The sequence below is a fragment of the Dryobates pubescens genome, chromosome 25, assembly GCF_014839835.1.
Source record: "Dryobates pubescens isolate bDryPub1 chromosome 25, bDryPub1.pri, whole genome shotgun sequence".
NCBI lineage: Eukaryota > Metazoa > Chordata > Aves > Piciformes > Picidae > Dryobates > Dryobates pubescens.
In genome coordinates this window covers 10,295,124-10,321,782 of record NC_071636.1, presented here as the reverse complement: position 1 = coordinate 10,321,782, position 26,659 = coordinate 10,295,124, and the positions used below count along the sequence as shown (strand labels likewise).

Below are 26,659 nucleotides of genomic sequence, written 5' to 3'. Positions count from 1 at the left end.
GCACAACATCAAGGTGTACTGGAGGAAAAACAACCCAAACATTTCCTGGGATTGTAGAATTGAAGCTTTTGTGCTGATTCTAGAAGTATACTTAACTGCTTCTTCAAAAAGAGTTCCTAACCTCTAATTCTGTAGAAAACAACAATCTTATTGTGTTATTGTTTTCAGTAAAATTAGAGGTTTGGGGCTTTTAATATATGCCTAAATTAGACCTTATCAAAAACTTGTCTAAGTAATACATAGAATACATAGAATACATAGAATAAACCAGGTTGGAAGAGACCTTCAAGATCATCGCGTCCAACCCATCAACCAATCCAACTCCGCCCAAGCAACTAACCCACAGCACCAAGTACCCCGTCAAGTCTTCTCCTAAAAACCTCCAGTGATGGTGACTCCACCACCTCCCCAGGCAGCCCATTCCAATGTGCAATCACTCTTTCTGTATAGAACTTTTTTCTAACATCCAGCCTGTATCTCCCCTGGCGCAGCCTGAGACTGTGTCCTCTTGTTCTGGTACTGCTTGCCTGGGAGAAGAGACCAACATCCGTCTGTCTACAACCTCCCTTCAGGTAGTTGTAGAGAGTAATAAGGTCACCCCTGAGTCTCCTCTTCTCCAGGCTAAGCAACCCCAGCTCCCTCAGCCTCTCCTCGTAGGGCTTATGTTCCAAACCCCTCACCAACTTTGTTGCTCTTCTCTGGACTCGTTCCAGCAAGTCAACATCCTTCCTAAACTGAGGGGCCCAGAACTGGACACAGTACTCAAGGTGCGGCCTAACCAGTGCAGTGTACAGGGGCAGAATGACCTCCCTGCTCCTGCTGGCCACACTGTTCCTGATGCAGGCCAGGATGCCATTGGCCCTCTTAGCTGCCTGGGCACCCTGATCCACGGACTGCAATTACCCCAAGGAGTGTACACAAGGCTCTGCATTTGTTTTGAAACATCAGAAATCACATCAGAAATCAGTGCAGGATGGCAGTTTGCTATTGGATGAAACAAAAGTTGAGGATAAACAAAATCAGTTTGTCTTGCTGGTTTTGTGTTTCTTTTCTATGGCTTATCTCATCACTCTGGCATTTAAAGGAATCCAGACACAAAATAAGAGGATGGTATCAGTGATGTGCCTGTGCACTCATTTTAATCTTCTTTTAATGTCTTTAAAAATACAAGTGAGAAATTGCATCAATTTTCAGTGTGTGGCTGTTTCCTTAGCAGCACTGAGTCTCCATTGTACTGAAGCTATTGCATGTGTACCAGCAGAATAAGGCAGACTATGCTATGGTTTAAAGCTGCTGTTTTCTTGATTCCCTGATGTTTTTGTTGATAAAACCTATAAAAAATATAGCAAATACACTCTGTTGTGTGTTTTTAAGTAGCAACTGCAACATAGTAATTGCTCTTAACCTTCAGACATGGGAAAGTGGTTGCTTTAATCTAAGAATGCTGTCTACTTGGGTTTCCAGGACATGAACCCTACTTCCCCAACCTCTCTTTGAAATCCTGTCCAGCAGAATTCAAGAACATAATATCTTTGGCTGGGATGTCCATATGTCTCACAACATGACCAGTGTTCTTGCATGTGTCCTGGGGAGGCTCCATGACATGTAGAAATCTTAGACATAGTCATTGATACACGCAGACTGTGGGGGCAGCGACTGGTTACTGATCAAACATACTGGGTGCCACATCAGTGAGTTATTACACCCACATGGTAAACCTGAGTGGCCAGCCTTACAGCTCAAGCTCAAGGCACGTGTGGCTTTGAAACACTCTTACAAGCAGTCTCTGGCTGTGAGTGATTCAGTTACTGTCTTGTGCTAGAGGTAAGCACAGAGAGCTGGTTCCATCGAGCTAGTTACCTTTTCAATACTCAATTCAACTTCTAGGTAGGTGGTCCAAACTCCAGTCTGGCCCTTTCTCATCCATCAATATTGATCAACTACTGGAGTGTCAATGAGTGCATCAGAGAGCTAGAAGTGTAGGTATGAGTTTCTTAATCATAGTCAGCTTAATTTGGAAAGATCTGAGCCACCCTTTTTTCCCTATAAAGTGGGAATAATTTTTCTATCATTGGTCTTAGCCGACACACATCAGTTTTCCTTTCTTCAGGAGGACCAGGAAGGTGGCACCGAATGCTGGTCACTAGGAAGAGCTAAAAACATACTCTGAAAAATGTTTCAACCCACCACACCCAGACTGGCCTTTTTCTGTCTCCCCCTCTTCCTCTAAGAAGCCAGGAATGCAATTTAATTTCCATTCTTCCTTCACCATTGAAGTCATGGCCTGAGGGAAGTTTGTGGTCTAGGAGCAGTAACTGCACCTGCTTTGAGTACACTTGGTGAAATTAACAGAGAAGAACTTGAGTGCAAATTGGCAGCCATCATGTATTCATTATTCCAGCTGTGCTAAGGAAATTGCAGCCACTGATACTGAGTTAGTGGTAGAAGTAATGAGATCTAACTTTTTTCTTTTGTCCAAGGCAGTTGAAGAAATTCTTTGGCTTGTTATTCTGAAAACATCTGTGTGGATGGTGTCCTTCAAAGATTTCACAAGTAATTGAATGCAGAGGCAGAGCTGATAGTGCTTGTTTTACTGATATTAGCATCTCTGCATGGCAGCAGCTGTTTATACAAAAAATTCACATACCTTTTTGTTTTCTTGCCCAGAATTGAGAACTTGCCATAACACTGAATGGATTTTGTGTATGAGACTTTAAGCAAATATAATTAAACTGTCATTTCCTGACAGCTCATATGTGAGACTGTTTGACCACAATGGACTTTTTGTTTTTGTAAACACATTCAGAAACCAAAAGTTAACAACACCAGAAACTCCTGATTCCGTAAAGTGGTCAGAGTTATATAGCTATGGAATAGTTCAGAAGTGCTTTAAGATGCCTACCTAAGTATTTAGTTAAAGAAAGGGAGAGAAAGAATTGAGAGGTAATAAAGCAGAATTTAAATATATATGTTGCTCCTCTTCTCCACTGGTTGTTCTAAACCAGAAGTATTATCATAGTATCAGTCAAGGTTGGAAGGGACCACAAGGATCATCTAGTTCTAACCCTCCTGCCGTGGGCAGGGACAGCCCACACTAGATCAGGCTGGCCAGAGCCTTGTCCAGCCTGGTCTTAAACACCTCCAGGGATGGCGCCCCAACCACCTGCCTGGACAACCCATTCCAGGGCTTCACCACTCTCATGGTGAAGAACGTCCTCCTCACATCCAGCCTGAATCTCCCCACCTCCAGCTTCATTCCATTCCCCCCTAGTCCTATCACTACCTGATATCGTGAGAAGTCCCTCCCCAGCCTTCTTGTAGGCTCCCTTCAGATACTGGAAGGCCACAATTAGGTCACCTTGGAGCCTTCTCTTCTCCAGACTGAACAGTCCCAACTCCCCCACACACGGGTTTGATGGGTGGACCTGGCTGGGCTGTGGTGCAGGACAGTGTTGAAGGCTTTGCTCAGGTCCAGGTAAACGACATCAGTTGCTCACCCCTCATCTATCAATTTCATCATTATGCTACCACACAGGAACCAGTACACCTCAGTAGGAGGCACACCTCAGTCACACACAGTACACCTCAGTAGGAGTCAGTCCGGTTGTCATGACTGTAACGTTTGGTCATACAGCTTTTCCTGTTGTTTCACCTCATATAGAGGCTAGAAACAGACTCCCAAAGAAACCAGTCACTTTGGGAAAAATGAGAATATTTCTAATTTTTTGAGGATCAGAGCTTTTTGAAGAGGTAAACCCAACAGTATTGAATGGCAATGAAGAAATGCTGCTTTGTCAAAAAGATGATGAAATTGGAGTAAAGGCATGAAATGACATCTCTGAGTAATCTGGGGAAGGGGGAGAAGAAAAGGTAGACTTTGCTTGTAATATAAGACCTAGCAATGGCTGCTCACTACAGATACAAGCATCAGCAACAATCTGACTTCTCTTGTGACAAAAATGACCCTTTCCAATATAATAACTTCTAGTCAAGAGAGAGATTTAACCTGCTCAGTGGTGCCCACAGTATAGATAATGGAAGAGCAGGAGCTAGAAGCATGCTCCAGAATGTAGCTACTCAGCAATTTAGCTATGAGTAGAGCTCTAATTACCATTAGTTCAATAAGATTTCTATCTTGATATAATTTCTTCGAAATACAGAATTTTTAATTAATTCTCTCATCTCTTTCCTTTGTAATACTGTCATATTCTAATAAGTGGTAACATTTTCTGTGGGGCAGTAATGAGAAAATAATGAAGAAATAAGTAACAGGCTGAGCTGACATTTGTATCTAATTGGTGAAATATCCTCTTGTTGCTTCTAGGGCAAAGGTGAAGAAAGGTGTGAACGTTTTCAGTGTAAGAGCCAGCAGCCCCTACTTATGGGACATCAGAGAGAGCATGGATTATACTGGGAAATATGCACCAGCTGTTATTGTTTGCCAGAGGAAATCTGCTGCCTCTGAAAACAGGTAGGTCATTTCCAGCAGCCTCTCTTTTAATAACTAACGGTTGTTTTCCCTTTTCAAAGCTTTTTGCCATGATTTTAATAAGTTTTATTACAGTGCATGATGAAAAATGCTTTGGACAGCCTGTGGCTGTCTGTAGTGCATTGCTAATTCTACCACATGCACTTTGAACAAAACGTTGCTCAGTCCTAATACTCAAAGGAAGTTAAAGCTAGCAGGAAATGTTGTTTTAACAGAATATTTAGATGAACATATTTCATATCTTAGAACTCAATTGTGGACTTGTTTAATATCTTTGAACTGTCTGCTGCCAGGCGTGATAGCAGTGGGTAATTACAGAGCTGTTTGTGGTGAGGGTTTTGTTCTGTTTTGATGGATTGGGGGTGTGCTTGGGGTTTTTTGACTGCTTGCTTGTTTTGTTGACTTTTTTTTTTTTTATCCAGAGAAACTAAACCCCACAATTTTGCTGGTGAGATTTATTTAAGTTTTTTAATCTGCAGAAGGGAATAGACTTTTCTGTTTCCCATTCCTGTCGTGCAACAACTTAGATTGGACACTGGCCTGTCTCAAACAGCCTTCGTGCGGCAGGTGGATATCCCATTTCTAATTACAACTGATGGCTTTAATGAACACATTTGAATCTCACTTGCTGCTTCTTGTTCATTGTTTCTGGAGCTGTGTGTCAAGTGCATAAGGGTCTGACTGCCTGCACATGAATCATCTTTGGCATTGCAGTTAGAAAACTTCCTATATAAAATCAAGTTAGAATCATAGAATCAGTCAGGCTTGGAAGGGACCACAAGGATCATCTAGTTCCAACCCCCTGCCATGGGCAGGGACTCTTCACACTAGATCAGGCTGGCCAGAGCCTCATCCAGCCTGGTCTTAAATACCTCCAGGGATGGGGCCTCAATCACCTCCCTGGACAACCCATTCCAGGGCTTCACCACTCTCATGGTGAAGAACTTCTTCCTCATGTCCAGCCTGAATCTCCCCACCTCCAGCTTCATTCCATTCCCCCTAGTCCTATCACTACCTGAGATCCTGAGGAGTCCCTCCCCAGCCTTTTTGTAGGCTCCCTTCAGATGCTGGAAGGCCACAATTAGGTCACCTCAGAGCCTTCTTGTCTCCAGACTGAACAGCCCCAGCTCTTTCAGTCTGTCCTCATAGGAGAGGTGCTTCAGCCCTCTGATCATCCTCGTGGCTCTTCTCTGGACACACTCCAGCACGTCCATATCCCTCTTGTAATTGTGGCTCCAGAACTGGATGCAGTACTCCAGGTGGGGTCTCACCGGAGCTGAGTAGAGGGGGAGAATCACCTCCCTTAACCTGCTGGCCATACGTCCCTTAGTGAAGCCTTCTGGGCTGCGAGTTCTCTGCTGTGATTTACTTCTGAAATTTTACAAAACCTTATAGGCTTTGGGGATTTATTATATGGTTTAGAATTTTTAAATAAATACCCTCTAAGCCCAAAACTGGGAAGTTTCATGTCTTTGCAATTGGGATATAGGAAAAAAAGAGAAAGGGAAGAGTTTCCCTTCATGATCATGACATAAATCACTTTCTCCTTGTTATAACTCAGACTCTACACCATTTCTCTGCTATAGTATCCTGATTTTTCTCATCTAAGCCATATATTGTCTCATACCTGACTGAATTTTATTGCTCAAAAAAGCAGTGTGTATATATGCCAAGGTCAGAGCTTCCTACTGTCTGGCACAATCTGTCAGACAGATTCTTTAAAATCTCAGTTCAAAGCTATTTGAAGACATTGTGAATATTTTCATTGACTGAAATGGGCTTTGGATCAAAATCAAAGATTATTTCAACAATGAGTTTTCTATCACACTTTATCTTGTTGGGTCCATACAGTGCATTTGCCTGATTTCTCTTCCTCATATATAATGCAACCTCTTGGGTGTATTGAAGCTTGGCAATTTATTTCCCTTCACTATTCATCATTCAGTGGGAAGCCTTCAAAATGACCCCTTGTACACCAAAAAAATAAATTATTTTGTCACCTTTCATGCAGTGCTTGTGGGTTCTCTGTACTTTCACATGCAGAGTATAAGCATTGCTTCATGTTTATTAAAATAAATGAGAGCTCATATACATAATGGATTTTCCTGGAAAGAGAAATCAAATGGAAACAAGGTATGTGTTTGACTCTCATAACTTATGGCCTGACTTATTCCATCTGAGTTCTTGGTTGAGACTTTGTGGTTTTCTCATTTTTTGAGCACTTCTATGCTTGTAAACAAAGGTAGAATATTTGCAATTAATTGTTCAGTATGTTGTTTTCCTCATTCAATTTAGTCATCTGTGTTGCTATTCACTTTATGAAGTAAGATCAAGCATCATGAAGAAAAAGAATGCACTCAACATTTTCTGGGGAACAATTTTTTCCTTGTCTGACGTATTTGGTGTCACTAAATATGCACAACTGATAACAGCTAGACATTGATGCCTCTTATCAAGTTGTTTGCCTCCATAGTTCATTTAGAAATTTGACAAACTTTGTTTAATATTGTCTAACTCCTCTCCAAAATCAGAGGTGTGATCACATGAATGTGAAGGTGGCAATGTTAATTAACTAAAGATTCAATACCTTTGTGTTTCTGATCGTTTTACATGGATCAGAAAGTAGTGTTAATAAAGCTAACCTACTGTGACAGGTGTAATTTCATGGATTAAGAAGACACTTGTGCAAGTGACAAACTTAACCAGGATGCCTGAATGTTTCTTTATCAAAGTTTGAAATATATCAGTCATTTTATTTGGAGAGGTTTTGGCACCGAAAGCTTATCATAACAGGATTAACATATAAATATTATCACAGCCAGCAGGGTGTTTTAGAATGAATATTAACAGCAAATATTATGAATCTGTAAGAGAATAACTAATTAAGCCCATCTGTCAAATATGATTTGAAGTTCTCGGTGCCTTGCTTATTATGGGCTTGCAACAGTGTTCCAGATTAATGGGGAAGCAATTATAAAGTTCTCAATTCTTCTGATTTAAGTCTTAGGTAGTAATAACTTTGTAGCACTCCAAATCCTGACCCATGAGATTGTTAGATGGGCTTACTGCTTGTAGCATCTGGACAGTAATGCTGTTTGTCTCTGTGAACAGCTATCTTCCATCCCTCTATTGTCATGTGGATGACCAAAACAGAACCCAAATAGAAAATGGTGTGTTGGGAATTAAACAGTGGGCTCAGAAATATGAATTGGGATACAAGTCACAGAGGCTGTTTGATGCTTAGACATTGGTTGAATCAGCGAGATACATCCTAATATCTGCCATCCTTGTATCCTTTGGAAGTTGTGTAGAAGTGGATGTTAGGAAGAAATTCTACACAGAGGGAATGATTGCCCGTTGGAATGGGCTGCCTAGGGAGGTGGTGGAGTCACCATCATTGGAGGTGTTCAGGAGGAGACTTGATAGGGTGTTTGGTTGCATGGTTTAGTTGATTAGGTGGTGTTGGATGATAGGTTGGACACAAAGATCTTGAAGGTCTCTTCCAACCTGGTCTGGTCTATTCTATTCTATTCACCAATCTTTATTCGTTCCTCATGTAATGAGGTGAGTGGAATAGAAAGATGGGATTAAAGGCTTACTGCATTTGTGGACTGTTTTCTTGGGTTAGTGTGGTTTCTTATTGTACTTGAAATGAGCATCTCTGCTGTGCTAGTGATAATTGAGAAGAATAGCCAGAAGGGGAAGACCTGGATTGCTCTTTGTTCTGTGTTTCCTGTTGGACTGCAAGCATGCCATGTGAGATGGGTTTGGAAAATTATTGAGGTGTATTGGATTTTCCTAGTCTGCAAAACATGATTGATAGCACTTTCCTGTGCCCATAGCTGCTGTGGAGACATAAAGCAAGATGTTCTGAAGATAATATTTCTTTTGATACTTTTCTCTTGGTACTTTGGGGTTACAGTTCAATACCACTGAAGAACTTACTGGCTTATGCTGCCTGAAAGCAAATGCTGGTCCTGCTGTTAGCAGAGAAACATTTTCATTTTGAATCACAAGTAACCGAATCAGTCTGTGATAATATTGACACAGTAGAAGACAATGACAGTATTTGCTGAGCTCATTTATCCCTGCATGTCTCATTTTTTTCACAATACAGTATTTCAAGGCTTAATTTTCTTAATGCTTTTATAATAACCAGAAATTAACTCGATATTAGATAATAACAGGGGGAGAGGAAAATGTATGGCAGCATTGCCTTTGATTTTCCTACACAATACTTCCTTTTTATTGCATTTATACCATTATCCTTAGCACCCTATATTTCCCATTTTCAAATCTAGCTGTGTAACATCTAGTTCTCATGTTGTAACAGCAGTGAGCTATTGCCTCATTCTCTTACTTGTTGCATCTGCCAGCACATTTGATAGGCTCTCAAGAGTGCTATAATCCTAAAATGCTTCTGAAGCAACACAAGCAACAAAATTGACATAAATAAGAGCCTAATAGCCACAATAATTACATTTTTTCACTTGCTGGTGTTCATCAAAATGCTTCATACAAACAGCTTTATGTTTTAGAACACCATGTTGGTTGTTTTGTTTTTCTTTCCTTTCTATTCATGTGCTTATAGGACTGTATCAACTAGAGATATATTATTCCTTGGAAAGAAAATTTTTCTATCCAATGGAATTATAGAAAAGAGGCATGACATAGCAAAAATGCTGTCCCATCACATCATGTGTAAATCCATGAGCTTCAGTTTGTAATGATGAAAAAAACCCACCCAAACAAACAAACAAGAAAAAGACTAAAATTCCTGTATTCAGATGGGGTATATTCAAGTTTGATGCTAAAAACAGGCAGAGTGGGTGGAGGGTTGGATTAGGCTGTCTGGCTATTATCGTGGCAAGCCAAGAGATCATTTGATCATTTTTCTTCTTCAAAAGATAAAGTGATCTGTGAATTCTGAGCAAAAAATATTTCTGACATTCTTCTTGTAATACTGTTTTTATTATTGAGGGAGAGAGGGGAGAAGGTTGATCTCTTTAATGTTGCTCCAAAATTACTTCCTGAGAATAATTACCCCTAAATCCCTGGCTATTCACACAGCAGCACTGATGCTGGTATAATACATTAAGATATGTACTATCCAGCAGATAGAATGTGCTAATTTGATTCTGAAACACCAGCATTTAAGACCATTTATACTTCTAAGGCATATGGGTAATGAGCAGCTGTAAATATATTTAGCTGTAGAGTTTCATGCTGTGTGCCATTTGGGTTTTTCTTTTCCCTTCTTGTGTTACTCAAAACTTCTAGGCTTCTAAGAGTCTATATGTTGTGGTGATGTGAAAGTACTAAATGCCTCAGAAGTAATGTTTACATTCCACTGTTTGCAAGCAATTAGTCACAAAAATTCTATTTCTCTTTTCTTATTTTAAAATGTAAATGTGCCCTATGAGAGAACCTTTAGAGACGTTGAGGCAAAATAGATTTGTAAGAACCAAGCCTCAGTGCATCATTCTTTTGCTTGTTGGCCCACTTTTCAAAAAGAAAAGTATTTTATTTACCAGGAAATGCAGAAAATCTCTCTTGAAATTGTCCTACTCAATGCTAATGGACTGGAAGAAAGGATTATGGTTATCATCTTGAAGTAAAGCAAAAGAAAGGAGATGAATATTAACCAACAAGTATTAGATAAAAGCATTAAGCATTATTAGCCAACTTTTTCACCTGTTTGAAAGGTACTCATTCATTTAAAAACAAAAACACTGTAGGAAACCACTTCAAAGGCCTGCAGATAGTCTTCTGGTATCTTTGAGGTGGACTCTGCTTGTATGTCTGACATTTATATGAAGGAGATACCACATGGCAGCTCACCTGTTGTTATGAAGAAGATTCCTTTTAATCTCAGCTGAATTTTAGGGTTGTCCATAGAGAGGAAGCCTATTCCTGTGTTCTTTTGATGGGAGCTTAATGTTACTGGAAACAGGTAAAGTGATAATTAGCATTGAATTGCTGAAGCAGTTCAAAAAAATAAAGTAAAATGTAATTCCCTTATTTGGGGATTATCTTTTTGAAATACTAATGTACAGCACTTACAAGCTAATGGCTTGCAGTTGGTGACACTCAGAGCTACATCATTACTACATGCATACCACCTTAAGGAAAATGGTAAAGGTGAAGTACCCCTAAGTGTAACTTGACATGATTTAACAGGTCACAAGAGGAAAAAGTAAAGGAGATTATCAGTAGTACTGTACATTTTTACACCATGATGGTATTCCTCCATCATCTGTAGGATATTTTGTGCTGAATGGGAAGAAGTTGGTCACCATCTCTTTGGAAGGGAACATGATAAGCAGAGAGCTAGTACTAGGGCTTTAATTCTACTTTGAGGTCAAGTGCAAAAAAATTACAAATAGGATAAAAAGTTTTAGTGCAAAGGCAGGATTTAGTGCAGTGCACCTGATTGCTGCTTTCTATGGTTTTATAGTAATGCAGGGTAAAGAATATCCTTTAAAACAGTTCCAGCATTTCCAGAACATGCTGATGCATTGACTGTTTTCTCCTGGTCTTTACTGCTCCTGCCCTAGCTAAGAGTAACTGAAAAGAGTAATTGAAGCTTTAGTTATGTAGCCACGTTGATCTGAAGCATATTCCTGTAGCTTCTAGAAGCTGCAGTAGGCTGAGAAGAGACCAGGGACACAGGGACACCTTCTTCAGTGGCACCTCAGAGTCTGCAGGTTTTCCAGAGCTTGGACTCTTGAAGCAGAGAGTTGGGATCACTGCGACAGGACTGCCGGATCATTACACACCCCAGGAAGAGCTGGAATTAGCAACTGGCAGCTCTCATTGCATGTTTGGCAATAAGGATAAAAATTAAGAGAAATAAACTGATAAGAAGTCACATTAATTTTGAGAGGGTTTTGTGCTAGGTCTAATTCGTACTAGACTTCTCTGGTCATATTGTGGCACCATTATTGTATGCGGTTCTGCTTTTGTGACAGTCTATCCCAGGTAGGAAAGAAGGCCAGCGAATAATGACAGACAGTATTGAGTGCAGTCTGGCATCCTAGCTGTCCGCCAACTTGAGTAAAGATGCTTCATCCAACTCTTCTGCTCACTCCAAACTGCCCACCTTTATATATCCAGAAACCCTAAGGGAAAAAAAATCAGTATCCTCTACAATGTCACAGCAGAAGACAAATCTGAGAAAGTGTTTCTTAATTTGAGTTGGACCAGTTCCATGTTTCACATATGTTAGCATCAGGATAGCCTCTCCCAACTCATTTCAGCTGTGACCCCAGGGTGCAGCTTTAAACAGAAGGAATTTGGACTGCAGGAAGCATGCTTGTAAGGAAGGATGAATTTAATTTCCTGTCCTAGCTCATCTGAAGGCAGTGGGGTTTTATCTATCCCCTTTGTAATTTTTGATTAAATGTTATTGATTTTTATTTTACATACAAAAGTAATCATGGAAAGGAAGGGTCCAGTACATAATGCATAGGTGAGGCTCCCTAATGGTGCCAGAATTAAATGTATAACAGGCACTCAGTATTCCCTTGTTCATGGAATTTAAGAAGAGGTGTGCTATCTTCATCAAGAGTTATTGTGACAGCTCAAAAGGTGGAGGCTCACTGAATGCACCTAAGTCCTGGGAGAAATTCTGATGATTTTTATGCTCACATAACTAGAGGCTGTATTATAAAGCTTATATGGGAGAAAGCAGAGTTATATTTTTGACATTTCAAGGAGTTCCTAAGACTCAAAGTTGTCTGTGATGTGCTGGTAATTGGGCTTGTTTTCTTTGATATATAGTACTTTCTGTAAAATGAGGTTCTATAGCACATAATCAGCATGACTTCCTAAAATGCCAGGAGTTGTCTAGAAGGAGTCTTCTGAAAATACTGTAATTTTTCAGATTAAGTGATCTGCCTCTATAAAATCCACAAGCAGTAAATAATGTTAGATGTTTAATCCCTTTTTATTGAGAGTTCTTGACATGAAGAACTGAGAATCAAATAATTTGAGGGAAACAGTCTCGGTTTGAGTCGTTTGCTAACAAAAGTCAGTTACAGAGTGGTCAGATCATTACAGACACATTGAGATTATTTTTTGTCCTCTCTTCTCTCTCCTTGTACGATATGCAGGTGTTTTGAGGAGTTTTACACCACTTCCCTTGCAGAGGAGGTCCTTTGCTTTCTGTATGGTGTTGAAGTAGCTAAAGGACATTTCCAATAGTCTGGAAAACCTCATGCATATTTAGTGTCTTTATTTTTACCCTGGTGTTATCCAGCATGATAAATATAATTTTAAACTTGAGGAGGAATGATTTCCCTTAAGAACCATAGGGATTCATCATCATCATGCTTGCTCTCTGTTTGTGGAACTTAGCACTGTAGTCTTCAAACCTTCAGTAACCCTCAATCTCAAAGTAACAACTCCAGTGGGACAAAACCAGTTTGCTAAGTATTGCGACAGAGACAGCAAGCGAGTAATCTCCTGTCTATTAAAAATCTAATAATAAATGCAAAAGTGTGTCTCATGAAAGTATCTCTAATGGTGCTGTTGATTTTTCTTTTCCTTGGAGGAAATCTTGTAAGAAGTAATACTAATTACTGAGAGAGTTGGAAAGCAAGGGGATGACTTGAATTATGTGCTCAGGCTGAAAATATGCCTGCTGCTGTTGAGGCATGGGGATTCCCTTTTTCTTTTCTTTAATTTTGTTCTTTCTTTTTCTTTTTTTTTTTTTTTTTAATGAAAGAAGTCATTTAATTTAGCTACATGTGTAAGTCAACATATAGCAAAGTGTGGATCAGAGGTTAACAGAATTAGATAATACAACCTCACATCAATACGAATTGCAAAACTAATCCTAAGTAAATTCCAACTGCAAGTACAAGGCTGAAGTTCACTGGGTATCTGAGTTATTTTATGGCTTCATCTCTTAAGGTATAGATTTACTGATGACATAAACAAGCTAGGACTGTAATACTAAAGATCTGTGTGTGGTTATATGAACTGATGATGCAGATCTAGCTCATCCTCTAATTATTTAGCCTTGATCACCTCTTGGCCTTTTAACCATCTCCAGTGAGGTAAAATAGGGCTACTGACCTAGCTTGATGAGGGTTTAGAGGATGTGGGCTAAACTTTTAGGACAGTTCTGACACCAATAGATGCCATCACCTATGAGGGTTTATGTGCATGCAGTGAAATGGAGCTACATAGCCAGGCTTAGCTAAATATAAGTCGATAGACTGAGCAGGGAGCCACAGTAAGCTAATAAAAGTCAATGCAAAAGGCAGTGGTGCATTGTTTTATGACCCCCTGCAACTGCACGAGCCTTAATAACTTGCCCTGGGTCATGTGGGAAGTGTGACAGAGCAGGAGTTAAATGGAGATGATCGCCTCGTATGTCAGCTAGTCCCTTGAGAGTCAACTTGCACCAAAATCTTGGGGTTTTTTTGGTTTATTTTGGTGTAGTCAGGACAGGCTTTCTCTCCTGGGAGTTTATATAGACTTCTCTGGAACTGGTAGTATGTCTCAGACCTCTTTTTGAAGAGGTTCTGGTCCTGTACCAATGGAAGAAGCTGGGCTTGCTTATGCTAACAGAATGTCTGTCTTTGCAGACACTGTTGATTCCAGCATATCCACAGACACGCATGTGTAAAAATGAGGAACAGGACAGAAAACGGAGGTGTCGGATTCCATAGGCAGAGCTGTCTGTGCGATCGCTGGATATTTTGGGTTGCATGGAAGGACTGTGTAATGTGATTCATTCCTCCCCCTGCATGCTGATCTGCAACAAGCAGCAGTACTTCCATCTCTACCAACACACTCCATCTTCTGCAAATGCTTTCCAGCCTAAGGTGTAAGCTGGAGTACAAATCTTTAGTGTTGCATAGAGCTATGTGTTCAGTACGCTTTCAGTTTTCAGCTCTTTCAATTTGGAATCCATCCTCATGGTGTAAGGTTATGAATCATATGGTTTATGTATGATAGGTTGACACAAAATTGAACATAAGAATACACAGAAAAGATGTTCCAGAAGAAGTCAGACAAAACTACATTTTGGAGGGTGTAGGAGTGGGGAACCAGACTCTGTCTTCTATGTCAAATAAGGGAGGCAGGAAGACTGGCTTGTTGCGTGACTCTTTGGAAAAGTAGAGGAATCATTATAGGGTACATTTCCATTTGTGACTCAGGAACCCTGAGAGCTTTTCCATGCAAGGATGAATATGATTTCATACTGGGTACACTTTAAGATTCGAGTAACTGGCTGCTCTGCTGTTTTGCCTTGATTGAGGTGAAGTTACAATCTACTGCCAAGTGTAACCAGATAAAGATCCTCACTGCACCTGCTCTGCACTCCTGTAGATGACACAAAGAAGATGAAAAGCTCAGTTGGCTGTGATGTCTCTGTGGCTGGAATCTATTGTCAGGGTGGTAGATGAGGGATTGCCTGCACTTACATAGAAGTGTTAATATTGTTCTTAGTTTCAGGGATTACCTGAAGCTAGTATTCAAATGTGCAATTAGCTGTATGGATGACTGCTATCTCCAGCCTTTCTGGATATAAATTTTTCTCTGGCATGTTGCAAGAATGCATGCCTGCCTTTTCCTCGGCTTTAGCTGAAATATTTGTAGAATACCTTTGATGCTGACGGGATAGTATCTTTCTTTTTAAAGTCTTTATTCACTGGGAGCTTTCCTAAATCCTAGTTTTGTGAACTTCTGCACGAGTACTCTGGAACAGGAATAGCTATTCTATCTATAGTGCTGAAAGAGAGAGTCTTATTTTCACCTTCTATTTCTTACAACATCTTTCTAAATGAACTGTAGAATCAATCCCAAAGCATCTGTTTCTGATATTTATATAATTCCTGTTTCAGCTATAACTTAATGCACTAGAGTCTCCATAGGTTTATTTTTAGCAGGGCAGGATTGACAAGTGCAGATGTGCTCTTATCCTCTATTAAAGATGAAGGCTGTCATATCAAGAGATCAAGAAATACGAGTCTGTGTGGCATCCACATGGTGATAAATGGGCCAACCTGACTGCAACATGTTGCCACATGCTCATTTAGCAAGCCCTGGTCACAGAATGAGCAGCATTTTAGGAAACAGAAGTGTATTGTATTGTCCTTGGCATTATGCTGTGAGCTCAGAATGTAGAGTACTGAGCAGAGCTTTGTAGTTTTCACTTTGAGCCTTACATTTAATCTTATACTAGAAAGAAAATAATTAGCTTGAATGATTTTCAATCCAATGAATCTATTCCTAAGTGGCAAACATTGTACCTGGAAATAGATTGATTATGAAGTGTTTCCTCTGAGATGCATTTTCCTGCTAATTGTTGAAGCAATTAATTTTCTTACAGACACATGCAGATATTTTTGCGAAGTTGTTAAGGTAAGGAGAGAAAAAGCCACAGAAGAGAATGAACTAAGACTATATTAATATTAAAATTATCACAGAACTAATATAATTGATGTACAATGGGTTATAAGTGTTGGACATACATAATGCATTTGTCAACATCCGTAACGGAGAAGCTTTCCAAAGTTGCAGAAATTAGGACATCTTAAAATTAATCTTTCATGCATATTCATTAAAACCAGTCTTAGTAACACGAACACATGGTACTTTTTCCATAGGCTTAGAGGCAGAGGAGAATTTGGCAGACAAAATGACAAGCCTCTATATGATGTGTTTCTTCAAAATAATGTCTTCTTCTCACCCCCTCCACGATTTACAGTTCGGAAAAATGTGGGCAGATTTTTCTGGGGAAAACAAAGTGCGGCTTTGTGTTTTGGATGCCAAATCCAAAGTTTACCCAAATACCAAAACGATGCCTCCCTCGCCAACTTTTGGGTCCTTGATTGAAAGCATCAGAAGCATCATAACATTCTTCTATTTTTAAAATGTTTATTCTAGGTCTAGATATCTCTTAACGTGACCACACGGTGCTTTTCTTCTCAACTCTGCTGCACACAACTAAATGTCTACAGTTTTAACTTTGTTTTTCCTAGAAGTTTAAATCTAGATACAACCCTGACATAAAAATTTATATCTGAGTAGCTTCATCTTTGTCAAGGTTGTCAGCTACCACATAGAGGACTCTGAAACAAAGAATTGTGAATGGGCTCAATTATTTTTGTAGCTATCAAACCCACAAACAATATATTCCCATAGTCTCACTGTTATCTCTCTTTTAAGTTAGAGATACACACGTGTGCTGAGTGCATACGTATTCTCTATGTTGCAGTTCTCTTTGAGTTCTAATGGATTGAATCAGGTTTGATTTTTATACCCATTCAATACCAAGATTTAGTGGAAGAGAGGGCTTGCTGGATGTATTCCACAGTTGTTTCCTATATTAGTGAGATAAACCCCTGTCTTAGTCCTCAAGAGTCTCAAAGAGTATTACAATGTCTTGATGAAAAATTACTATTTATTCAGAAATCAAAACTTTGTTCTTATAAATGACATGAAAATAAATCTTGTTTGCAGTGGCTCTAAGCAGCAAACGATCAAGGATTTAGCTGTCTCTAGTGCACGAGGATAATGCACTTGCAGAAATATAGCCTTCTGATCAAGCCTTTGAGATGGTGGGAATCAGCAATTGTTTTGTAAAAGCAGTCTTTTTGCTCTTTAGGTTTCTGGGCTTGGCACTCTCGTTATGCTTATGTAACTCTCTAGTTAAATATCCCCTGTTCAGGGGTTTAAGGGATTAATCTTGTTTATGAAAAGAAATGCTGCTTCTGCTTCTTGGATAAGCCACAAATAAAGATTTTACTCCACAATTGTAATCGCAACTTATAAACACATTGAGAAAGTCCTAATGAACTGGTAATGATAATCCAGATGCTTCCATCAGAAACATAGAAATTATAGAAGAATGAAGTTCTAAAAGAATGCACAACTCTCCAGCAGGTGAAAACAGCTCTTAGGTAGGGGAATTATTTACTGGCAAGCACAGTCCTCTGTGTAGATCTGCTGGCCAACTGGTGTGAAAGATGATGCTCTTGTCCCACTTTCACTTGACAGACTATTTCTTTATTCACAACAAAAATGCAATAATTGGAACTTTTGAGAGTGGAAAAGGAAGAATTGTGCTAGGGGCAGATTAAAGAAAGGAAATTCCTGGATTGAAGACTCAAAAAGAAAAAAGGCAAAAAGTGTATTATGAAGATTCTTACAATGCAACCACAGGAAAGGGCTAAATTGGATTGCTTCATTTTCAAGCCTAACATTCTTTTAATGTAGTTCTAATAAATGCATTTGTTTTTCTATATTGCTAGTTACATTGGTCTGTAAATCCTGCTAAAAGGTCTGGTTGCAATGCTTTACTGATGCATGCTAATACTGTATTGCTTGGTCAGGTTATCTAGTTCTGTAGCACTAGAGCTACGAATGACCTACCTTTCCCACTCTTGAGGAGTTTTCCTTTTCACTGAGGTTCCAGAGAGAGGGATTCCTAGGAACTAAGGCAAAGATGTGGCCATTCACTCACCTGTGAGCAGAGCAAAATTGTGTTTGAACCCTTAGTTCTCTCTCTCTATACAGCTTTTCTGACAAGGTGAGTCATAGGTGGGACCTTACCAGGGGAAATATTATCAGAACACTGCCAAATGCTGAAATCAGGCACTGGGTTAGTAGGAAGAACTTGTATACAGTTTTCCTGATATCACAGGAGAGAGTTAATGATGCTGCAGGCAGGTGTCAGGTTCAGTACCAGCTCATGGACAAGCTGTGAGGCGCTAATCTTCCAAAGAGAGGAGGGAGGTTGTAAAGACCTGCTGCTGTCTTCCTCTAAAATCAGGGCAATTACCAACAGTGTGCTGTGCTGTAAGGAAGGTTAAGCAGAGCTATTTTAAACAGTCATCTCCCAAGAAACAAGCAACCTGAAGATTGTTGTTGAAACATCTGGCTGTGGGGTACCATTCCTGAAAACCATTTTTAATGGCAAGTTCTAAGATACTTGGATGCTAGGGTTTTAAGAAGCAAAAATCTGTACTTAAATCCATAAGAAAAGTAGCATTTTTGGTCTGTGAGTGCACTGAACTCTCATGTTCTAAAATTAGAAAGTCAATTTGTCTGTTAAGCCAGGGGAAGAAGCAGCTCTACAAGCCCTCTGAAATTAGCAATGAAACAAGCTGTATTGAACTCAGCTTTACACCTTCAGGGCAGTGGCTGAAACCAAGATAGACAATGTTTCTCTAGGCTGTCACAATTATTTTACAAGAGGAAAAGGAGGAAGGGGAAAAGACACTTGCTTTGGTCTGATCTCTAAATGAAACAACCAGCTGAACTTTGAGACTCATCCAAAAGATTAAAGGGCACTTCAAACAGTCTACCAGGGCAAGTTTTTATTTATTCTGCTAAATATCTCTTAATTGTAACAAAACTAAACCATTAAAGTTAACAGAATCATGTGCTCTGTTAAAAGGTTTGTTAACTTTGAGAAAGGTGTCACTGGAGAAAAGGAATGCAGAGGGGAGGTCTCTCATACATTATAGACCTAGAAAAAGGAATTAAGACAATAATTTAATGCTTTTGGTTTTCTATGGGTAGGACTTGGGAAAGATTTAACATTATTGTACGTGCGCAAGAATCTGTATCTTTTTTTTTGTGCTACAGAAGAAGTGAATGTCATTGAGAAGGGTTGTTCTGAGAGGTATTAAGAAGATGTGAAGGCACTGACCATAAGCAGCTTGAATTCCCACAGTCTTCGACAAAACTCGAGTTTATAGATAGGGGGATTTGGAAAACTCCATAAACTTTCAAGGAAGAAATGCAGTTGCAAAGAAGCGCTCACAACTTTTACTGCTTTGTTCCCATACAAGTGCATATCAAGCCTTAAGAATTATTTCTGTGACAAACAAATAATTCAAATTAAGGTGCATGTATGTATACATTATTTGGTGATTGCAGTTTCACTATATTGTATATTAAATTCACCCCAAATTTGTGCTGTGCCTCCCACATCTCAACAAATGTGCATGAAGACGGTGAGTTAATTTTTAAAGCCTTTTTCTCCTATAATATAAGATTTCTTTTTTTCCCTGTAGCTGCATTAGGTCTTAATTTACATACTGCTTCTACCCTCTGTGGATATTACTTTCTTGTTTATATGTCAACAATATTCATGCTTTCTATTTTTAACCTTCTAATATTCCTCCTATTTTAGAAAAACGTCAGCAGGCAAATATATTCAAGTACCTTAGTGTGCTGTGAGGATCCATCCCTAGTAATAGGTGTATGAAGTTGTGGGGTTTTTTTCCCCCCCTCAAAGTGAAGAATTTATGCTTATTTATGTCATAAACACAGCCAGCAGCATTATGCATGTCCTAACTCCAGAATATGTTTGTCATTTTTAATGAAGTACATAAAGCACATGACTGTAGCTAGGTCAATTTTCCCTGAATTTCATTGTTTTTCCTTTGGGGGAAAAACTGGGGATTCTAGCCAGGTTTCCCAAGGAAAGGAGCCTTACGCTACCACGCTGCCTGTGCATGTGTGTTTTAAATTTAACAGCAGCATAGATGGTTGTAGTCTTACATGTTTCATGAAAATATGCAGGCAGTGGAGGAAAAAGACATTAGAACATCCCCAGGTAGTCAAATACTTATCAATAGCCAATTATAGAAAAATCTTCAATAAGAGCTTCTATTTTATTGGACAATAAAGACTCCACCGTGAGACAGAGCTCTGTGGGAACCAGGCTTTTGCTTGCTCCATCCTCATGAAGCGTCTTCTTTTTCATGCCTATGTAATTTCTGGATAATCTTGCCTCTGAAGTGCAGACCTGGCTTCAGTGCATAACAATTGGCAGTGTGTTGGAATGTTGAAAAGGTCCTTTGTCAAAAATAGGGTGGGCTGGATTTGGAGTTCAGTAAAGGTTTCACTTTGATATACCCTAAAAGGAGGAAGGGATAATTATCAGCCTAAAATGCTGTGCAAGCCTAACCAAAATGTTAATGGCACGAAGCTAGAAAACTAAAGCTCTTTTTATGGTTGAACTCAATGATCCTATGGGTCTTTTCCAACCTAAATGTGATTCTATGATTGTATGGCCTAGAATAACAGTAATTACATTTGTGTTTTAATTTCAGTGCTTCTTAATATTCCAGGCTTTTTATCACCAGGGTCCCTTCCTGATCTAGCTAACCTGTCTTGGAATGCAAATAGTCCTGCAGTTGCACTGTTTTTCCCAAGCACAGCTGGGAAGACTGGAGATAAGGAACTGAGTAGATGAACAATCCCAGAAGCAATGACCAGATGCCTGTGGGAGGTCGGGAAGGCAGGTGCTGCTACAGTGTGCATGGTACGGTGGGTCCAGAGATCCACCTCATCATGGCAGGCTCCACACAGACACAACAAACTGCAGATCCTCTTCTGCTGACTTGTGTCTTAGCTGAGACCTGTGACCATAGACTCATGATGCCAGGCAGTGAGATACTCTGACTGGGATGTAGAACTGGAAAAAAGCCTCAAACCCATGGCTCTGGAATCTGGATGTAAAAATTCTCCACAATGCAAGGGTGACATTTCCATCGCTGTTGGCTCTCCTGTTCAGTTCCAGTACAGGTGGGTTTGGAGGCTTGGAGGGCTGTGTTCTGCACTACAGCTGGCCTTATATTCTCCACTGTATGAAAATAGGAGTGCTGTAATCTAACACTCCCAGTTCCAAGGACTGAACCTACCTGGCTGCTTAACAAGGAGCTACAGCTGCATTCTGGGCTGAATAACATCATCACTGCTCTCTGCAGCTGTCCTTTTTATGCTCTCTTCATTTTCCCCTGAATTAGACTTATTTATAAGTGTATCCCTTCTTGTAGCACACTCAAAGATGAGAGCTAGCAAGATATGGCTTGATACAGTCCTCCTTAGAAAAGATAGAGACCCAGTCACAGCATGGTCCTTTACAGACAGCCACTGGCCTTATCTGACATGGATTAAAGCACACATGCTGGGGTCACTCCACAGCTCCCTGCATGAAGAGGTCCAGGGCAGAGGAATTGTACAGGGTTAGGACAAGCAGGGAAGGTTTCTTGCTCATACCTCTAACCAGGGAATTGGTTTGCTCCTCCCTCAGTTTCTCAGGCTGATGAAAATGTGACTTGGAGCACAAAAGTGGGTGGTATATCTGGAGTTTGAGAAGTGTGGGGCTGGTTAAATGCCTGTTGGCTATAACAGCTGTACTTGATGCTGTCTTACAGCAGGGGAAAGGACTAGGTAAGTATCACAGTATCACTAAGGTTGGAAGAGACCTCAAAGATCATTGAGTCCAACCTGTAACCACAGACCTCATGACTAGACCATGGCACCAAGTGCCACGTCCAATCCCCTCTTGAACACCTAAAGGCAGAATGAGCCTTCAGAAGTTAATATCATCTGAACCCCATAGTTCTGCCTGAAGGGTGATGAATCCATTTGGCACCAGTGAGGCCACACTTTGCATATTTGGTCTTCACTGCAAGAAGGACATGGAGGTGCCAGAGCATGTTCAGAGAAGGATAATGAGGCTGGTTGAATGGTCCAGCGAACATGTTTTATGTGAAGTGGCTGAGGGACCTTGGGATTGTTTAGTCTGGAGAAAAGGAGGCTGATGAGGGTCCTCATTGCTCTCTACAACTACCTGAAGGGAGATTTGAGCCTGGTGGGGTTTGTTTTTTTTTCTCCCTAGTATCAAGTGATGGAATGAAAGGAAATGGCCTCAAGTTGTGCCAAGGGAGATTTAGGTTGGATATTATGAAAAATTTCTTTTCTGAAAGAGTGGTCAGGCATTGGAACAGGAAAGCCCAGGGAGGTGGTGAAGTCACCATCACTGGAGGTATTAAACAAACGTAGAGAGATGGCACTCTGGGACATGGTTGTAGTGGTGGTAGTTTGATGGTTGGATTTGATAATCTTAGAGACCCTTTCAAACCAAAACAGTTCTATGACCGTATCAGTGTTCACTTTCTAGAGCATGCAAACATTAGCTATGGCATGGAGGAGCACCTTTACTCCAACATATAAAATATGAATTTTCTTAAGAGGAAAATGTCTTAGGAGGGAAAATGGAAGTCAGGTCTTCAAGGTTAAAAAGTTCTGTCTAACCTTTCCTGTTATTGCTCAGAATTATTTTTGAAAGTTAATAAACCACATGCATTCACCTCATACAGCTCCTTCCCTCCCTAAACAAATTGCTTTTATTGTCAAAACTACAGATTTAGGCATTGTGATCAATACCATCGTTTTATGAGCTGTCAGTAAAGGGACTTGAAGATGCAGCTTTGCTTGATTGTCTAGGAATAAAGATTGATCAGCCCCGTTGGTTCTTCTGTATGGATCCTCAGTTGATTCACATACAGTATACAAAGCAAAGCACTATCACCTCATCCCTCCTCAAAATTACATAGTCAATAGCTTTTCCTCTGTGCATTTCTGCAAGCACTTGAGAGTACAACCCCAATTAATATGTTAAGAAGGGTGGAGAGGAGGAACATGTTTTGGTGTTGGGGTCTTTCCCTGATGGAAAAAACGCGATTTTAATTCAAACTTTTCTTGGCTCGTTTCACAAAAGATATTGAGCCAAGCCTGTTAGCTTTTACTCTTTTGTGTTTTCTTTTATTGTTTTTTAAATGCAGACAAGAAAAGGAGATGATAACAAAAGACTCCTGGCCTGCAGCAACTGTTGAACATTGTGAGGCATTTTGGGACAGCACTCAGTGTCATATGCTGTTCCCATTGCACCAGTCAGAGAAAGCAGGTTATTTTTAAAGGAAAATGAAGTCCTTGTATACACTGTTATCAGAGAGTTTGCTGAGTACAATTATTTCCAGTGGAAGAAAAGGGATATATTCCATTACCAAATACACATATTGCTGTATTTGTAACAGAGACAATTTAACATACTTGTGCACAATGCAGGATGTGTAGTGTCCACAACTTATTTGGAGCTTACTTGAAGTTAAGAAATTGCATGCCTCAGCTGCAGATTTGTAAACTGTAATTTTCTTTTTCCTTGTCTACCTTATTAAAACTATGAGGCACAGATTTATTATAATGTGATACTTGGGTCTTATAAGATGATGGATTGGTCTCTGTTGGTGTTACAATAATCTGAATAGCACTGATCATTTGGGTCTAGATAATATGGATGAATGAGTATGCAGCTAAGAAATTGTATCTGAGCAAGATTAGAATGTTTAGGAGAGAAAATGTCTGGTCAGATGTACAGGAGTAGTGCAGTGGATTGTAGAACAGGGTGTATCATAGTATCAGTCAGGGTTGGAAGGGACCACAAGGATCATCTAGTTCCAACCCCCCTGCCATGGGCAGGGACACCTGACACTAGATCAGGCTGGCCAGAGCCTCATCCAGCCTGGTCTTCAACACCTCCAGGGATGGTGCCCCAACCACCTCCCTGGACAACCCATTCCAGGGCTTCACCACTCTCATGGTGAAGAACTTCTTCCTCACATCAAGTCTGCATCTCCCCACCTCCAGCTTCATTCCATTCCCCCTAGTCCTATCACTACCTGAGATCCTGAGAAGTCCCTCCCCAGCCTTCTTGTAGGCCCCCTTCAGATACTGGAAGGCCACAATTAGGTCACCTCGGAGCCTTCTCTTCTCCAGCCTGAACAGCCCCAACTCTTTCAGTCTGTCCTCATAGGAGAGGTGCTCCAGCCCTCTGATCATCCTCGTGGCCCTTCTCTGGACATGTTCCAGCACATCCATATCCCTCTTGTAATTGGGGCTCCAGAACTGGATGCAGTACTCCAGGTGGGGTCTCGCCAGAGCTGATTTGAGAGGGAGAAGGGGAGTGTACTAGCTCAGGGTAGAGGAAAGGGGCTGGGACTCTAGCACTCTAGCACCAAGCTTGGCTCTGCAATGGGTATGTGGTGTCACTATTCAACTAGCTAACAGTTGAGCCTACTGAAAGGGAGAGAACCTTTCTTCTGCTTTTTCCTTTATGGCTTGACCCTAGGGAGATGGCTTGGGCATCTAAACTGCCAGAAACCAACACTGTAGAAATATTGTGCTAATTCCCCAAAATGGTTTACTGAAAATCCCTTGTGAATGCTGTAAGGAGAGGAGAAGCTGCAGCAAGTATTGAGGGTGCTGAGAGCACAGTGAGTCTATTCCTCCCAGCAGAAGCTGGAAGCTAGCAGCCTCACACTTGCTGTGACTTTAGACAACTGATCATACATTCCTGGCTTAGCTTTTTCATGTATTAAAGTGGGGACAATAATAATGCTGCCTAGATAATAGGAGGTGATAATATTAAGCATGGCATGCTTAGTTCATATGAAAGCTTTTGAAAACCTTGGATAGAAGGCTTATAAAAAAAACAAATATAGAGCTATAGTGGACATTGTTCTGTAGTAAGTCTTACAGTCTTGCACTTAACTAGTGGGGTTTCATGGAATCTTTTCTTAGGCACATTAACTTTGCTTTTATAACCTATCAGGAGGCATCGTATTTAGCTCTCCTTTGTTCAAGGTTCACTGACCTATAATCCTACTGAAATGGAGTGGAAAGCCCATGAAATGTTCAGTGCATTTACACTCAAGTAGCATATGGTCATAGTGTTAATTAAAAAAAAAAAAAAAAGGTAAAAAGAAAAAAAAGAAAAGTGATAGTCCTCTAGTCTCCATGGAGACTGGGCATACAGAAAGGGGTGGCAGCATAAAATATTGTCAATTTCAGGTAGAAAGGCAGAGAGTTCCGGTTAAAATGCTGTGCAGATGTCAACATGCCAAGTTGAAAGATAAGGCATTTTTGCCAATACTTTGCAAGATGGTCTGGGTATGAGATGAAGAGGAAACTTCCTGCACCATTTTTAATGGGTTACTGGGGTCGATCTTGCATATTGTCTGTAACCTTTGTCAAATTCCTATCAGAATGCTAAGCCAGAAAGTATAATGCCCATCCTGGCAATAAGGAATTCTTGTTTTACAAGATAACGCTCAAATTCTTTTAGGGGATCATAAAAATGAAATAAAAGAAGATCCAGCAGAAATGGAGAAATTCCATGTGATTAAGATGTCTGGCTGGCAAAGAAGCCTATAAAATAAGCCTTCACAAACACTTGCCTTAAGAAAGGAAGAGTGAGAAAGAGAGCTTCGTGAAAAGTGTTCCACAAAATGGAATTGCAAACTTGGGTTTGTTGGTAGCAAGTAAATTTGATTCAGTTCTGTTTTTTTCAGTCCTTTGGAGAACAGGAAAGTACAGCTCTTAAAGCATTACTGGGGAAAAAGCCATACATGACTGGTTGAATGCAAAACGGGCAGCAGGAAATAATGAACTTGGTAACTTTTTATTCCTAAATGAATAGAGGAGTAATGGATTGGTGACATATAGAAAGCATGTTTTGTATGATACTAGCAAAAATGCATACTAGTGTGAGTTCTGGAATTGAAAAATCACTAATTTGACTTTTTCCATCTCAAATGATCACATTCTACAGAACGATTCACACATAATGCTTTAAAGTCCTTTGGAATGTGCTGCCCAGGGAGGTGGTAGAGTCACCATCCCTGGAGGTGTTCAAGAGGGGACTGGATGTGGCACTTGAAGCCATGGTTTAGTTAGTCATGAAGTGTTTAGTGATAGGTTGGACTTGATGATCTCTGAGGTCTTTTCCAACCTTGTTGATCCTATGATTCTCTGAAAGTCAGAACTTTGGCTTATTCTTTCTCCCTCTGAAAGGTAAACCCATCCTACTGCAAGAAGCAGAACTTCAGAAACATGATTTATTATAGATTTGTGTCCTACACTTTTTCATCCTCATACCCTTCTTCAGTGTCACCAGTATTACACATTCCCAGCACTCTTCTCCTTCTGGAATTCTCTGCTCCTTGCCATGTTCCCTCATTACAAGCAAAACAGGAGGGCAACATCTCTCCTTGAATTAAAACTGGCACTGTCAGGGTGGGGCTGAAACATAAATGGACAATTTGCCTCTGTAAGGTTACGTCCATGGGAAAAACAAGTTGAAAATGGGGAGAACCATCGGGCTGTTCTTGTTGCTTAGAAAAGTTTATTAAGTCCCCTGTACTTGATAGTGGTCAATGCTTTTATCTTTTAATTTTTTACACATGTGCATCTGTTGCTATGTGTTGTATAAATATGGCCAAAACTGTCTATAAATTTAGTAGACTAAGAGGGGAAAAGAGAAGCAGAATTCAGAGAGGGTGATGTTTGAGA

The 26,659-nt window shown here is 40.2% G+C and overlaps 1 protein-coding gene across 2 annotated transcripts in view; it reads left to right on the top strand.

The window, feature by feature from the left end:
* The window catches only part of TMEM132D (transmembrane protein 132D), a 283,554-nt gene that overhangs the window by 106,942 nt on the left and 149,953 nt on the right, over positions 1–26,659 (top strand). For both annotated transcript variants that reach the window (XM_054173066.1, XM_054173067.1), the window contains exon 3: positions 4,325–4,471. In XM_054173066.1, the coding sequence (XP_054029041.1) occupies positions 4,325–4,471 (147 nt within the window). The remainder of the gene's footprint in view (positions 1–4,324; positions 4,472–26,659) is intronic.